General features: G+C 39.6%; 1 protein-coding gene across 1 annotated transcript; it reads left to right on the top strand.

Annotated features, from left to right (window-relative positions):
• The first annotated feature begins 3427 nt into the window (after positions 1 to 3427).
• Positions 3428 to 9736, top strand: rpe65a (retinoid isomerohydrolase RPE65 a). Its single transcript, XM_042717718.1, has 14 exons — positions 3428 to 3603; positions 3936 to 4018; positions 4419 to 4569; positions 5221 to 5328; positions 5421 to 5562; positions 5644 to 5791; positions 5884 to 5965; positions 6858 to 6990; positions 7101 to 7240; positions 8020 to 8149; positions 8818 to 8932; positions 9033 to 9127; positions 9200 to 9311; positions 9498 to 9736. The coding sequence occupies exons 1-14, from the start codon at positions 3593 to 3595 to the stop codon at positions 9641 to 9643; spliced, it is 1596 nt and encodes a 531-aa protein (XP_042573652.1). The 5' UTR covers positions 3428 to 3592; the 3' UTR covers positions 9644 to 9736.
• The last annotated feature ends 7654 nt before the right edge of the window (positions 9737 to 17390 follow it).

The following is a 17390-nucleotide window of genomic DNA, read 5'->3' as shown; positions in this document are numbered from 1 at the left end:
CATTATATCAAATGTATTTAATTTGTTTCAGGCAACACTGGATTTATATGCTCTGATGAGTTATGCACGTAGGTCTTTGATTATTAAATGTAATTACAATTATTTGTGTGCATTTATAATAAGCCTTCCTGCATCTCAAGTGTTAATAAATGAATAATATTAATCGACTTTTAATAAGCTTAATAAAACAGCCGTTTGAATACGAAATAAATTAATAACATCCAAATGTAATATCGTATTGTGGTCTATCTGTAATTTCGTTGTGAATATGACCTGTTGCGTATTACATGGTTGGGAGGATAGATGATCTGAATTGATCGGTCAAGCCACTAATGAGAAGCTCTCTTGTATGATGTTACAGTCTGTTGGTAGGTCATTAACAAGAACTGTCCGTGTTATGAGATGTAAGGGAAAATATTTTTAATTAATCATGATCTATAAACAGTGTTTGGATCAAGTGACTGATTTGGGGGATTCTTTACAGCACTGGTCTCAGAGCAACACTTTAGTGAGAATGTCTAGACCATGGAGGGAGATTTCTCTTTCAGCCATAGATAATATCCAAAACATTTAAACTAACACACACACACACACACTCCATAGTTTAGCACTGGACGACTGGAAAGCATAAAAGCATGACGTTATGGCAGTATTTGAAACACACAAGATCAGATTCTTATTCTAACATGCCTTGGTGAAAAGTGGTGGCTGATGCTTTTGTCCCTGTAGCATTCATTCACTGTACTGTAATTTCATATTAGAGTACACTTAGAAGATGAAGCAGGTCAAAGAGAAGGTTTGAAATTTTTTTTTTTTTTTTTAAGTCTTAAAAATAGGCCAACTCTACACTGTACTATATGAAAAATGGCTAAAAATAATAATAACGTTTTTATGGCGTAAGAGGCTGAAAAACAGACCAGACTAGACTTCCTGATTAAAGCTAATTGGAGATTTATACATCATCTGAAGGCTGAATAAATAAGCTTAGGATATAGGACAATATTTGACCGAGATACAACTATTTGAAAATCTGGAATCTGAGGGTGCAAAAAAAAATATTGAGAAAATCATCTTTAAAGTTGTCCAAATTAAGTTTTTAGCAATGCATATTACTAATCAAAATTTAAGTTTTTGATAAGGAAATTTACAAAATATCTTTATTGAACATGATCTTTACTTAATATCCTAATGATTTTTGGCATAAAATGAAAATCTGTAATTTTGACCCGTACAATGTTTTTTTGGCTATAGCTACAAATATACCTGTGCTACTCATGACTGCTTTTGTGGTCTGGGGTCACATATTTGGTAAACAAAGCACCAAATTGATTGCAAGCACCATCTGCGCACTTCCAAACTCATCAGTTCAAAGTGGTTCAAATTCATGCTCCCAAAGCATGCATCGGAGCTGACAAGGAGAGTTAGTGAAAAGCAACCTATCATGTAAACTGCACACACCAGTCTATCGCTGCCTGACTCCTAAGAGTCCGAAGTGTCTCAAATGCACGGCTGAACTGCTGTCGTCCAAAACGCCATGCAGCAGTGATGGGCAACCTTCACACAAATGTAGTGTTCTGTAGCACTAGGCGCCAAATCAATCACACGCACCAGCCTGCCAGTCTAAAACCGCAGACAGAAACATATACGAGGCAAAAGAGGCTTGCATATAAGAAGCTTCTGGACCCCAGCACAACCCTCACGTGCCACTCCAACCACGAAAGCACTGCACATGCAGAGAGAACACGAGCCTCGAGTTCACACGCTCTACTTGAAGAGTTTAAAGTGATTCTGAAGATCATTCTAAACACGTGTGAATACATACAAGAGCTCAGATTAAGCCACAGAAACAGCCTCCCGTGGCATGATGGGACGTTTTAAACACTTACGCATATTCAAACAATCATTGATGAAATGGAAATTCCTTGTAAGTTTAAATGCACTGTAGAGACTATACATGTGTGTCTTACATTAAGCCAATAATAATGACATGATGGAATGGTAATCTTTCTGTAAAACTAGCTTTTAGCTATTATGCTAGATATAGATTTGCTAGACACAATAGTTTATAATAGGCTTTTTTTTTTTTTTTTGTAAACTCTCAGTTATGAGAGGTACTCATGCAGAATAAAACATTAACATAAATTCAGGGTTTTTTTGGCAATGCTGTGCTTGTTTAGTTTGGCCGTGTTGCTAAAACGAACGTGTTTTTCACAGTTAATCTGTTCACAAATCTGTTCAGGAATGTAAGAAAACGGAAAGCCCTTTGTTTGTGCTGCAGCGACAAAACCCTTCATGCTTGTGACCTCAGAAGTTACAAAACCTACAAAAAGAAAACGAGCAGCACTGGCTTAAAATAGGCATAAAAATTGTTTTTTTTTTTTTACTTGGAGAGAAGAAAGAACTTGCCCTTGACAGATTTATATGGGACTCTTACATTAACATTTTTATTGCAATCAGCTGTCAAATCACATGAAGACTGAGAGCTCCCACGCTTTTGATACAGTCATCGTGTTTAAAGCATTGGTTTTGGCTGCTAGACTGATTTATTGTGGCTCTGTGAATCCATCATTTGTCTTGTTTTCCCACTGGCCAAACAATGTGCTGTTTGTCATGGATTACACAGCATCTCCTCATCAACGGTTGTATGGAGACAAAACATTAATTAGTGGTTTGTTTGATTTATTTTATAGTTAAATTTCCCTGCCACTGACAGATTTGACAGTTCATTAGTGTTAAATATACTGACTTCTGTCATGCAATCCATTTAAAAAAAGGAAATAATAATAATTATAAATTTTTATTTTATTTTTAGGGCTGTCAAATGATTAATCACGATTAATCACATCCAAAATAAAAGTTTTGTTTACATAATCTATGTATGTGTACAGGGTATATTATTATGTATATATAAATACACACACAAAATTATATATTTAGAAAATATTTACATGTATAAATATATATATTATAAATATATTTAATATATAAAACATAACCATATTCTTCTTAAATATTACATGCATTTGTGTATTTATATATACATAATAAATATACACAGTATACACACATATATTATGTAAACAAAACTTTTATTTTGGATGTGATTAATCGTGATTAATCATTTGACAGCCCTATTTATTTTATTTTATTTTACAGTTTTTTTTATATTCTCCTGAAAGATTTAAAAACCCATGTGGAAATATTCTAAACCTCGGTTACACGTGTGCAGTATTATGAAAACCGCTACATATGATTTTCAAAGTTATTATTAGCTGAATAAAGTCTTTGTTGGGTGTTTTTTCAGCTGATTTCAGCTCATTTCTGTTTCTTACATTGTACAATCACATTTTGTGCACCTGATTGCATCACGGCTTTCAGCTGCGTGAAAATCTCAAATCCTGTTTGAAGGAATGGCTATTGTAAAGGAATCTCAGGCTCTTGTACAATGGGCTCGTTGTTTAGTAGCAGTGGTCAAAGTCAGAGTAAACCTGTGTAAGAGGATAGAGTATAAAAACCCATAAACTCAGGGCTCTGCTGACAAACCAACAAGAACAAGCCGAGTCACAGACGCGACACTGTCCCAGCAGAGATCATGGTTAGCCGGTAAGAGACCTTCTCCTGTATAACACAAGCTTTATGATTTATGCTGTTTAAGTCATTGGAAACATGTCTGCAGTGATGTTGTAAATTGGCAAAAACATGCACGGATTCTCTCTGATTTTCCTTTCTGTGTATTTAAAAATTGGGTAGCACTTTATTTACAGTCTTGTTCCTCATGCACATACTATGTACTTATTATAGTAATTACAATAACAAGGTAATAACTAGGTACTACCACTAAACCTAACCCTACTCCGTGTACTTACCTTGTAGGTACACTGTAAATACATGTATACGCACGTACTGTAAAATAGACTTTATTTCTCACTTTTCAGTTTTGAGCACCCTGCTGGAGGCTATAAGAAAATCTTTGAGACTGTGGAGGAGCTGAACGAACCTCTTCCAGCAACCGTCACTGGTATTTTCATGACTTTTTTGGCATATTTTTGACTGAAAATATTCTGAGGGAAAGATGTTTCTTTGTAAATGTATCTTAATATCAACCACTCAAATTACTTCCATAAAAAAAAAAAAAATGCTTTAGAAGGAAAAGATGATGTGCTTGTTTGACCTGACAAAAACCAAACGGTTTTTCCCAAATGAACATTTATTTGTAACTGTGCATTTGCAGTTTTTATATTTTTATTTTGTAATTTTATATATATTATTTTGTCTGGAAAATTAGTCTGGAAACAGCCGGAATTGCATTTTAACCTCACGTGGTCAATATATCATCATGTCCTGTGCACGGTTAATCATTACAGTTCTGAAAGAAAGACAACACAAAAGCACTTGTGCATAATGTGTGTTGTTCGTAGGTCGCATCCCCTCGTTTATTAAAGGCAGTCTGCTCCGTCTGGGTCCCGGTCTGTTTGAGGTCGGGTCGGAGCCCTTCTACCATCTCTTCGATGGCCAGGCCCTCATGCACAAGTTTGATTTCAGCAATGGACAGGTCACGTATTTCCGCAAGTACGTCACACAATCTTCACGTTATTGTGATGTTTCCTGCTTCAGTTAAATCTTTAAAAGAAAATAATATAAAACTCATCAAGTGATATTTTGGTATTAAAATACTATTATAGTTTTTAAAAATATTTTTAATCTGTTTTTATTTATTTATTTATTTTTAATTTAAATTAATTTAATTCCATATCAGTTCATTTCAGTTCAAGTTTTAATAATTTTATTTAATAATCAATCAAATAATCTTTATGTTATTGTGCCGTTTCCTGCTCCAGTTAACTCTTTAAAAGAAACTAATATAAAACTTATACATTTTTTGATGTTTTTATTAATATTTGTAATTTTTAGTAAAAGTTTTAGGTAATTTGTTATGTATATATATATATATATATATATATATATATATATATATATATATATATATATATATATAATTTTTTATTCACAAGTTACATTTTTTTGTAGATTTTATTTTATGGTTTTAATTAATTTCATTTTAGTTTTAGTTCATTTAGTATAAACTCAATTAAAATTAATATGTTGCTTTGGCAACTAGCTGAAATTATTTTGTATTTATTTATTTATTTATTGTTACAGTTTTCTTTCAGTTTTAAGTTTATTTAATAACCCTGTTATCCTTGGCATTTTTTCTCACAGGTTTGTCAAAACAGATGCTTATGTTCGCGCTATGACGGAGAAACGTGTGGTAATCACTGAGTTTGGAACCTGTGCTTATCCAGATCCCTGCAAGAACATCTTCTCCAGGTCTGATTATTAATGGCTGTGATTCAGCAGGCAGGAGATAACGCTTACAGGTTTGGTGCATCAGCATTTTCACATTTTGTCTTTTTTGTCAGGTTCTTTACGTATTTCAAAGGCGTTGAGGTGACAGACAACTGCCTGGTAAATGTTTACCCCATTGGAGAGGATTTTTATGCTGTCACAGAGACTAATTTCATCACTAAAGTCAATGTGGAAACCTTGGAAACCTTGAAAAAGGTAAGACAAAGACTTAATGTGCATTGATTTAAATATTGATCTTTCCAGCATTGGAAGAAATATTGCTTGATCATTTCAAAAGTTGACCTGTGTGACTATGTGAATATAAATGGAGTAACGGCTCATCCGCACATCGAGAAGGACGGCACGGTCTACAACATCGGAAACTGCATGGGGAAGGGAGCCTCGCTGGCCTACAATATCGTCCGAATCCCACCTAAACAGAAAGGTAAGTGCTCTTACAGTCACGGAGCAATGTTTAATGAATGCTGGTTAAATGAGAACTAATGTGTTTGGTTAAATGGCAACACACTCTTCCAGACAAATCAGACCCCATTGAGAAATCCAAGGTGGTTGTTCAGTTCCCGAGTGCCGAAAGGTTCAAGCCATCCTACGTGCACAGGTACCTATGCATGCATTTATTTATTCTGCATTTGGAACTATTTCTATTGGCAGAGAAATGTTGAAAATATAGTGTCTAAAACATAATTTACTCAAACAAGGACAATAATTATTATTATTATATATATCGTTCTGGCTTTCATACATTACAATGAAGAAAAAAAAAATGAAACGGTATTCACTTAGAAAATGCTGGTAAATTTCACAGTTAATCACAAAGAAATAGCAAGTAATAACTAATTAATGAATTATAATGTAGAAAAAAATAAAGTTTTTTCCTTTAAAACACACTCAAATAGGCTATATTTGTTTTATTCACAATTTCGAAAAATCTTTTTTTTACAGTGTAATATTGTAATTAATCATTATAATGAACTGTACATAGTTTTTTTTATAAAATTCCCCAAAAATCACACTTTGAAAAATAATAAATAGTAACTTTTGTGAATAGCAAACAGAGTAAAAAAAAAACACATTACAGTAATAAAACAATAAGTATGAGAACACACTGTGAGTATTCAACAACAAATATATATTTTATTACATTTCTAACTGTATTAAACAAAACATCATTTCCACAAACTGTGAGTATACAGTAATCACAACTTATCAAAGGTTATTTTATGATTTTACTTTGTTAATAATAATAATAATATAAAGAAACTTTATTGTGTAGCTCATATAAGTGTGTAGTCAGAAAAATAAACCTGCAGTTACACACTAATGCGTGCTGCTCATATGCAGTGTTTATTTCATTTCATTTTGTAAATATAGTGTTTAAACAATATTACCTTCTTGTTGTTGTTGGAAGGTGTGTGTTTTATTGCTTACATGCAGGATGTGCAATATTTGGAGCCGATAAACCTGTTCCTCTTACGTCTTTCTCTTCCTAGTTTTGGGATGACAGAAAACTACTTTGTGTTTGTTGAGACGCCTGTTAAAATCCACCTGCTGAAGTTCCTGAGCGCCTGGAGTATCCGAGGATCCAACTATATGGACTGCTTTGAATCTGACGAGGAGAAAGGCGTATGTTCCCGTTTCTCGACCTCGATGATGCTAATGTTTCATGAGCAGAACAGTCAATGCTGCATGCAGCTTTTGAACCTTAGATGTGTCTGTTGTGTTCATTTCTGCAGACTTGGATACACATTGCGAGGAAGCATCCAGGAGAATACATTGACTATAAATTCAGAACCGCTGCGATGGGTCTTTTCCATCACATCAACTGCTACGAGGACTCAGGCTTCATCGTTGTGGACCTGTGTGCCTGGAAAGGGTGAGTACTGTACCGCACAATGATGTTCTCGCATTAAAGCAGCTACTGTACGTACAGTGGATAGTGTGAGGTGAGGTGATTTCTGAAATTCAAACCAGGCATGTTTCGTAGCTCAGTGGTCAAAACATCATTGAAGTGAGACTGTGGTTTGGTTTATGTTGTAACTGTTGTGCATTCCGTATACCGATATTATTATTAACAATAATAATGATGTTTGTGTTCAAGCTGAATATAGTTTTAATACAGTTCTCCAAAAATCACACTATGAAAAATAGTAACTTTTGCATATAGCAAACAGATCAAAACAGTATTATAGCAAAATCGTGACTTCACAAAAACACATAAACAATAAATATGAGAATGTGAGAAATAAAACTGTATGTGTATTTTATTTTATTTTTTAAGAATTTGCTTACTATATTTAACTGTTAATATTTTGTAATTTAATTTTAAGTTTATGCTTTCAGAAATCGATCTATCCTTAGTAAAGCTTATTTTTTTGGCATTTTAGGCTTAATTTGGAGCACAAAGTATGTGCTTTCTGCATATGTAATTGTTTATTTTATTTTATATTATTTATTCATATCAGAGCCTTATTAGAAGTCAGTATGATTTTAAAACTGACATTTCAAGGTGAAAAGTTTGCAACTGTAATTTCTGATGACTTTAATCAGGAATATTTAATAAGCATGGGTTAAGTTGTGCATATATTATTATTCATTTACATTCAACAACTGGTTTCAGGTGATATAATTTTTATAATAAGGTCATTTTTTCAGCTTTGAATTTGTCTACAACTACCTGTGGCTGGCAAACCTCCGTGCAAACTGGGATGAGGTGAAAAGAAATGCCATGATTGCCCCTCAGCCGGAAGTCAGGCGATACGTGCTTCCTCTGGATCCCTACAGGGTAAAAAGAAAATAATAAAAATGCTTAAGATTTATATTTTACCTATACTGCAAAATATGTGTATATTATATATATATTATATAATTATTATTATTATTTTTTTTTAACTTTGTGAAGTATGTTCCTTGCTGATTTTTATTAAATGTCTTTATTTAAATGTGTGCTATGTTCACATGTGTTAAAAACATAAATGCATTTAAAATTATTTTTAAAATATGTGACCCTGGAGCTCAAAAGCAGTCATAAGTAGCACAGGTATATTTGTAGCAATAGCCAACAATGCACTGTATGGGTTAGAATTATAGATTTTTCTTTTATGCCAAAAATAATTAGGATATTAAGTAAAGATCGTGTTCCATGTTGATATTGAGTAAATTTTCTACCGTAAAAGTATCAAAACTTAATTTTTGATAAGTAATATGCATTGCTAAGAACTTCATTTGAACAACTTTAAAGATGATTTTCTCAATATTTAGATTTTTGTTGCACCCTCAGATTCCAGATTTTCAAATAGTTGTATCAGTATACTTTATATTTTGAAACATTTTTGACAGTTAATTTAAATTTATTTATTTTAACACATTTGAAAAAATCTGTTTTGCTGTATGGGTATATTTAAGGAAAATCCTGATGCTTCAAGGTTGATCTTTAACACTGATTTCTCATAGGAGGAGCAGGGCAAGAATCTGGTCTGTCTGCCGTACACTACCGCCACGGCCACAATGAGGGCTGATGGGACCATTTGGCTGGAGCCTGAGGTGCTTTTCTCTGGTCCACGACAAGGTACCACAAACTTTATATATCCTTTATACCCTTAATGTGCAAATTAAGCTGGACATTAAAACTTACAGTAATGTTCTGTCATTTGTTTTCAATCCCAAAGCTTTCGAGTTTCCTCAGATCAACTACAAAATGAACAACGGAAAGAATTACACTTACGCCTATGCGCTGGGCCTCAACCACTTTATCCCTGACAGGGTATGAATAATCAGGGCAGCTGGTTAAGTGTTGAAGAATGCATTTTTTTAAGCTGTCTTTGATGATTCGTAGATTTGCAAGCTGAATGTGAAGACTAAGGAGACCTGGGTCTGGCAGGAACCGGACTCGTACCCTTCAGAGCCGCTGTTTGTGCAGAACCCCGATGGAGTGGATGAGGATGATGGTGCGTGACATTAGTCATATTTAGAGATATTATATGTTGTGTAGCTTGTATTTTGAGTGACACTTTATTTTGACGTTCCATAACACACATCCTACTGACTGTAAGTAACTTTGCAAGAACATGTCACCTAACCCTAACCTTACCAGTCTACTAATACTTTAATAAGAATGCTTCATTGCTTAACAGGTGTCCTAATGACGATTGTGGTGTCCCCTGGAGCCCAGAGACCTACATTTTGCCTGATCTTGAATGCTAAGGACCTGTCGGAGATTGCAAGAGCAGAAGTTGACATCATGTCTCCAGTCACCTTCCATGGAATGTATAAACCATAGAACGGCTGGATCTGCTGAAGGATGCTGATAAAGTTACTGTATACTATACACCGTGACACTGTAAACTAACAATAATAAAACTATGGTATTGCACATTAAGTTTGTTTTTGCAAATGGTCTTCGAAAGTGAGTAAAAAATCTTTTGCCATCATATCCTTGAAAGGACAGTTCACCCAAAAATGAAAAATTCCTGATAATGTACTCAGCCTTTGTAGGTGATTTTTTTTTCTTCTTCAGTAGAACAGTAAAGAAGAGTTTTTGCTGAAACTGTGATCCTTGGTGATTCATAAAAGTCAATGGCTACCGTCACTTTGAGAGTCAAAAACAGCAGGCAACACAAAATATCTGTGGCCCTGACTATATATATATATATGAGGTCTTTTAAAGTGAAATGATCAGTCTGTGCAAAAAAAAAAAATAACAAAAAATAACATTATTTACAACATTACTACCTGTAATGTAAATCCAACTCCATATTTAGATTTGAGAAAAAATTAAAATAAATCGAGTAGTTAAAGGTTCCGTGACAGCTAGTGGTTGAAATGGGAACTGCAGTCCAAATTCAAAATATTAAAGGGATACTCCATCCCAAAATGAAAATTTTGTCATTATTCACTTACCCCCATGTCGTTCCAAACTCGTAAAAGCTTTGTTCGTCTTCGGAACACAATTTAAGATATTTTGGATGAAAACAGGGAGGCTTTTGACTCTCCCATAGACTGCCAAATAAATAACAGTGTCAAACTCCAGGAAAGTATGAAAAGCATCGTCAGAATACTCTATCTGCCATCAGTGATTCAACCATAATGTTATGAAGCAACAAAAATACTTTTTTGTATACTTTCCTCCACAGAGGAGAGGAATTGTTGAATAAAGTCGTTATTTTTGTTTTCTTCGTGTACAAAAAGTATTCTCGTCGATCATCATAACGTTACGTTTGAATCACTGATGGCAGATGGACTATTCTTACGATGCTTTTCATACTTTCCTGGAGCTTGACACTGTTATTTATTTGGCAGTCTATGGGAGAGTCAAAAGCCTCCGTTTTCATCCAAAATATCTTAAATTGTGTTCTGAAGACGAACGAAGCATTTACGGGTTTGGAACGACATGGGGGTAAGTGATTAATGACAAAATTTTCATTTTCCGGTGGAGTAACCCTTTAAAGAGAGTCATTTTCCCGCCATCTCTTCCTCAGACTGGAGATCAGGCGGGTTGCCAGATTGAGGACACGCAACAGGATCGCGTGCAACTGACAGTGGATGAGCCTCAGTTGATTTAGCCTACCTGCATTTTAATATTCCTCTGGTCGTAGAGCGTTTCAGATGGATGCCAAGGCTTTTTAAATCAGGTAAAATCTGTGATCTTTGACTCACTTCGTGAATCTTCCATGGATGTAATAAGCTGTGTTTTCCATAAACTGGCAACCGGGGGAATACTATTGGGTAAATTGGCAATGGGTGGAGTCACACAGACCAAAAAAACAAAACAAAATAAAACAACATTCCAACATGGAACACTCACCACAAAGTAGAATACATACATTTTGGTCTCTATGTTCAACAGCAATCATATGTCAATTAAAGTATTCACATTGAGTACTTTGTTGTTTCATATTCTTAGCATGCAATGGACTGCTGAACTCATGGATATCAACCAGAGTTTTATGCTCTTCCAGAAATGTCCTGCGGTCATCTTTAGTTCTGGCTTCATTCAAGGGCTGTTGTCTTCATTAACTTTTATTATGAGAAGCTTTCACAACAGTTTGAGAAGTGTAATTTATTTTAACCTAGTTTTCATCCACATTCTTTAATTTCCAATTGCTTGTTTATATAACGTTCCCGGTTACTTAACTGTAACCTTGTTCCCTGAGAAAGCGGAACGAGATGCCGCGCTGCTCAGCGCATTGGGAAACATCTTGTTCGTGACCAGCTGTGAATAATGTGTATAACACCTCGATAGAATTGACCCGGTGGTAATATAGCCTCGGTTGATGACGTCATCAGAGCGCACCCGCAACAACGGGCTATAAATAGATAAGCCACAGGTGCATCAACAGGACATTTTGTCTGAAGAGCAGTCCTGGGACATATTTCAGTACAGCAACGCAGCGCAGCATCTCGTTCCGCTTTCTCAGGGAACAAGGTTACAGTTAAGTAACCGGGAACATTCCCTTTCGAAAGCTTCAGTCGATGCTGCGCTGCTCAGCGCATAGGGAATGAGAATACCCACGCCGCCGTGCTTGAAAATGTCTGGACCCCTGAGGTTGTGCAGGTGTGCTACCAAACCACAAGAAGGCCTCAGACATTAGCTTGTGATGTTGATTCAAGGACATGAGAGCCCGGAGTAGCATGGACATCCAAAACTATAAAATCTTACGACATGTGTGCGGAGAGGACCATCCTGCCGCATCACAAACCTGTTGTAAGGGGGGCACCCCTTGCTAAAGCACTAGAGGAGGCGACCCCCCCTTGTGGAGTGAGCTCTAGGACCTATAGGCGAAGCTTGACCGCGCGCCTCATAAGCCAAAGCAATAGCATCCCTGACCCAGTGAGACATGGTCTGCCCTGGTGGCAGCCTGCTCCTCTGTTACCACCACCATAACAGACGAACAGTTGGCTCTGACTTACGCTAAGTGATTAATGACAAAATTTTTCATTTTCCCGGTGGAGTAACCCTTTAAAAGAGAGTCATTTTCCCGCCATCTCTTCCTCAGACTGGAGATCAGGCGGGTTGCCAGATTGAGGACACGCAACAGGATCGCGTGCAACTGACAGTGGATGAGCCTCAGTTGATTTAGCCTACCTGCATTTTAATATTCCTCTGGTCGTAGAGCGTTTCAGATGGATGCCAAGGCTTTTTAAATCAGGTAAAATCTGTGATCTTTGACTCACTTCGTGAATCTTCCATGGATGTAATAAGCTGTGTTTTTTCATAAACTGGCAACCGGGGGAATACTATTGGGTAAATTGGCAATGGGTGGAGTCACACAGACCAAAACAAACAAAACAAAATAAAACAACATTCCAACATGGAACACTCACCACAAAGTAGAATACATACATTTTGGTCCTCTATGTTCAACAGCAATCATATGTCAATTAAAGTATTCACATTGAGTACTTTGTTGTTTCATATTCTTAGCATGCAATGACTGCTGAACTCATGGATATCAACCAGAGTTTTATGCTCTTCCAGAAATGTCCTGCGGTCATCTTTAGTTCTGGCTTCATTCAAGGGCTGTTGTCTTCATTAACTTTTATTATGAGAAGCTTTCACAACAGTTTTGAGAAGTGTAATTTATTTTAACCTAGTTTTCATCCACATTCTTTAATTTCCAATTGCTTGTTTATATAACGTTCCCGGTTACTTAACTGTAACCTTGTTCCCTGAGAAAGCGGAACGAGATGCCGCGCTGCTCAGCATTGGGAAACGTCTTGTTCGTGACCAGCTGTGAATAATGTGTGTAACACCTCGATAGAATTGACCCGGTGGTAATATAGCCTCGGTTGATGACGTCATCAGAGCGCACCCGCAACACGGGCTATAAATAGATAAGCCACAGGTGCATCAACAGGACATTTTGTCTGAAGAGCAGTCCTGGGACATATTTCAGTACAGCAACGCAGCGCAGCATCTCGTTCCGCTTTCTCAGGGAACAAGGTCACAGTTAAGTAACCGGGAACATTCCCTTTTGAAAGCTTCAGTCGATGCTGCGCTGCTCAGCGCATTGGGAACGAGAATACCCACGCCGCCGTGCTTGAAAATGTCTGGACCCCTAAGGTTGTGCAGGTGTGCTACCAAACCACAAGAAGGCCTCAGACATTAGCTTGTGATGTTGATTCAAGGACATGAGAGCCCGGAGTAGCATGGACATCCAAACTATAAAATCTTACGAATGTGTGCGGAGAGGACCAACCTGCCGCATCACAAACCTGTTGTAAGGGGGCACCCCTTGCTAAAGCACTAGAGGAGGCGACCCCCCTTGTGGAGTGAGCTCTAAGACCTATAGGCGAAGCTTGACCGCGCGCCTCATAAGCCAAAGCAATAGCATCCCTGACCCACTGAGACATGGTCTGCCTGGTGGCAGCTGCTCCTCTGTTACCACCACCATAACAGACGAACAGTTGCTCTGACTTACGCCACTGGCTAGTGCGGTGGACGTAAGTCTGAAGAGCACGGACTGGACACAGTCTATAAGATTTCTCCTGCTCCGGCGTTGTGAACGGCGGAGGGCAGAAGGCCTCTAGAATGACCGGATGTACAGCCGAAAACGGAACCTTAGGCAGGTAATCAGGATGAGGATGCAGAATCACTTTCACGCTCCCTGGGGCAAAGTCTAAGTATGATGGTGAGATAGACAGAGCCTGCATATCCCCAATTCTCTTCAAAGAAGTTATTGCCATGAGAAAAAACATTTTCAGAGTTAGAAGTCTATCAGACGCTGACTCTAAAGGTTCAAAGGGGGTTTCAACCAGACCCTCGAGAACTATAGCTAAGTCCCAAGAAGGCGTCTTGGTTTTTACTGTAGGCCTCAGTCGTCTGGCCCCACGAAGAAAGCGAGAGAGCAGAGGGTGTCTCCCGAGTGGCATCCCGTCAATCAAGGCGTGGCAAGCTGAAAGAGCGGCCACATAAACCTTAAGAGTAGCAGGGCATGTGCCTGTTGACAATTTCTCTTGCATGAAGTCCAGAACTAAAGCAATATGGCAGTTGACTGGATCTACATTGTGAACCACACACCACCTGTCAAAGACACCCGATTTACTGGCATAACTCTGTCTGGTGGAGGAAGCCCTAGCACTAAGAATGGTATCAATAACACCTGGCGAAAGCCCTGTGTTCCTCAGTTGGTACCCTTCAGGGGCCAAACATGAAGATTCCACAGGTCGGCAGTGGGATGGAATATCGTGCCCCCTGCCTGAGACAGAAGGTCCCTCCTCTCCGGAATCGCCCATGGCGAGCCGTCGAGGAGAGATATTATCTCCGAGAACCATACTCTATTCGGCCAACGTGGCGCTATCAGCAAGAGGCAAGACCCTTGTTGGCGAACTCTGGCTAGGACTCCCGGGAGCAGAGAAACTGGAGGAAATGCATACAGGCGCATTTTGGGCCATGTGTGCGCCATCGCATCCAGACCCAGGGGGGCTGGGTGATTCAGAGAGAAGTAGAGGGGACATTGCGCTGTCTGATGGGAGGCGAAGAGGTCCACCTCTGCTTTGTAAAATTTTTCCCAAATCTGTTTCACTACCTCTGGGTGGAGTTTCCATTCCCCTGTCGGTAGTGTCTGTCTGGACAGTAAATCCGCTCCCACATTCAAACACCCCGGAATGTAAACTGCCCTGAGTGACAGGAGCTTGTCCTGGGCCCAAAGAAAAATCTGCCTCGCTATCTTGTTCAGATTGCGTGAGCGCAGACCCCCCGGTGATTTATATAAGAGACTGTTGCTGTGTAGTCCACCCATACTAGGACATGACAACCTCTCAAATGATGGAGGAAACATTTCAGAGCCAGAAATACGGCCATCAGCTCGAGGCAATTGATTTGCAGATTGAGCTGATGACCCCCCCATTCCCCTTGAGCTGGGTGGCCATCCAAGACTGCTCCCCAGCCCATCAGGGAGGCATCTGTCGTTAGCAGTCTGCGATGACATGGTGCCCCTAGAGTGGGACCCAAGGCAAGGAACCGGGGTCTGAGCCACAGAGATAGTGTACGAAGCCCGCGGTGTGTCACTTTTATTTGCCTTTGAGGATTGGCTCTTGGATGAAATCCTCTGGCTTTTAGCCACAACTGAAACGGTCTCATGTGCAACAGCCCCAAAGAAATCACCGTGGATGCTGAAGCCATGAAACCTAACATCTTTTGATACTGACGAACAGTGCGATCCTGGACTAGCCTGACCTTCCTCATGGTCTGCTGAATGGTCTCGATCCGAGCGGGAGACAGTTGTTCCCGCATCATGATCGAATCCCAAACGATCCCAAGATAAGTCGTTCTCTGGGCCGGACAGAGAACACTCTTCTCGGTGTTGAGTCTCAACCCCAGAGAAACTAGATGAGCTAACACGATGTCCTTGTGTTGTAGCGCCATCTCTCACGATTGTGCTAGTATCAGCCAATCGTCGATATAATTTAAAATGCGAATGCCCTGGAGTCGTAATGGAGCCAGCGCTGCATCCATGCATTTTGTGTATGTGCGGGGTGATAAGGCTAGGCCGAAAGGAAGAACCCAAAACTGGTATGCTTCGCCCCCGAAAGCGAACCTCAGGAATTTCCTGTGTTGTGGCAAAATTTCTATATGAAAATATGCGTCCTTCAGATCGATCGTGATGAACCAATCGTGATGCCGAATTTGCGACACGACCGTCTTGACGGTTAACATCTTGAACTTGAGTGCTCTGATTGTACGGTTTAAGCCTCTAAGATCCAAGATTGGACGCACTCCCCCACCCTTTTTGGGAACCAGGAAGTATCTGCTGTAATAGCCCGACTCTCTCCCTGAAAAAGGAACATGTTCTATGGCCTCTTTGCCCAGAAGAGTTTGTAGCTCTTGAGACAGTACCTGCATCAGCTCCGGTTTCACAGAAGTGGAGACCACGCCGTTGAAACGTGAAGGATGACGAATAAATTGGATCCTGTATCCTATCCGTACTGTGCTCAACACCCACGCAGAAATGCCTGGCAGAAGTTTCCACGCTGCCAGACTCTCTGAGAGTGGTACCAATTTCAATACTTCCTTTTGAGGGGAGGTTAGATGTTCCGTGTCCTGAATGACGGCAGGAAACACTGGAACATCTAATATCTCGCTGGAAACCCCCGCCCCCCGAGGCACAAGAAGTGGTGGGGATGGAGGGGTTTTGTGAGGGTAATGGGGCGGGGCGAAAAGCTCTCGAGCGCGCACCACCCTGTGAGGGACTACCCCCACCAGCACGGGCGCCAGAGCGTCAGGACTTCTTCTTCTTATCAATGAAAGTCCTGAGGTCTGGCTTGGGAGGTTGCTGAGCACGGCGAACCTGTCCCCAATCCCTACCAGGGGGAGCACGGTCTGCCACGCTCTGCTTTTTAACCTCCCTGGTTTTTAAAGGACCAGGGCGAGGCTGGGTGGCTGATGGCCCCTCCCCTTGAGTGCGGCGAGGAAGAAACTGAACGAACGCTTCTTCATGTTTCTTTACTTCCCTAAACCTGTCGACGACCGTATTAACCGAATCGCCAAACAGGCCAGATAGAGAGATAGGAGAGTCTAAAAGAAACAAACGTTCCTTCTCTTTAATGCCCGTCAAATTAAGCCACAGATGCCTCTCCGTGCTGACTAAAGCTGACATAGACCGGCCAATGGCACGAGCCGTCTGCTTGGTCGCCCGGAGAGACAAATCTATGGCCCGACGAAGCTCAGCGAATGCTTCCTCGTCGATTGTACTGCCCACACTCAAGTCCTTCAACAGGTCAGCCTGGTATGCCTGTAACACTGCCATAGTGTGCAGCGCAGCACCAGCCTGACCTGCAGCTTGGTAAGCTTTACCCACTAGCGATGATGTAATTCTACGAGGTTTAGTGGGGGCAAGCGACTCTTCAACCCAAGGCATCTCCGAATACCCCCGCGACTTTGCATCCACGATAGTTGAAAAAGTCAACGTCGAGGGCACAAAGATGCGGGAAGTATACGGTTTGCTCCATGACTTCGACAGCTCATCATGGAGGTCCTCGTAAAAGGGGAGAGACTGATGCTGCGGTCTCTTTCTCCTACCACCCGA

The sequence above is a fragment of the Cyprinus carpio genome, chromosome B2, assembly GCF_018340385.1.
Source record: "Cyprinus carpio isolate SPL01 chromosome B2, ASM1834038v1, whole genome shotgun sequence".
NCBI classification, from domain to species: Eukaryota; Metazoa; Chordata; class Actinopteri; order Cypriniformes; family Cyprinidae; genus Cyprinus; species Cyprinus carpio.
Note: the sequence above shows the minus strand (reverse complement) of the source record. Positions and strands in the feature narration are given on the sequence as shown.

What these genes read in the sequence shown, in the direction of transcription:
- rpe65a (XM_042717718.1), top strand. An exon ending in CAGGTCACGTATTTCCGCAA is followed by an intron (nt 4,570 to 5,220) that starts GTACGTCACACA and finishes TTTTTCTCACAG; the next exon opens with GTTTGTCAAAACAGATGCTT. An exon ending in CCTTGGAAACCTTGAAAAAG is followed by an intron (nt 5,563 to 5,643) that starts GTAAGACAAAGA and finishes ATCATTTCAAAA; the next exon opens with GTTGACCTGTGTGACTATGT.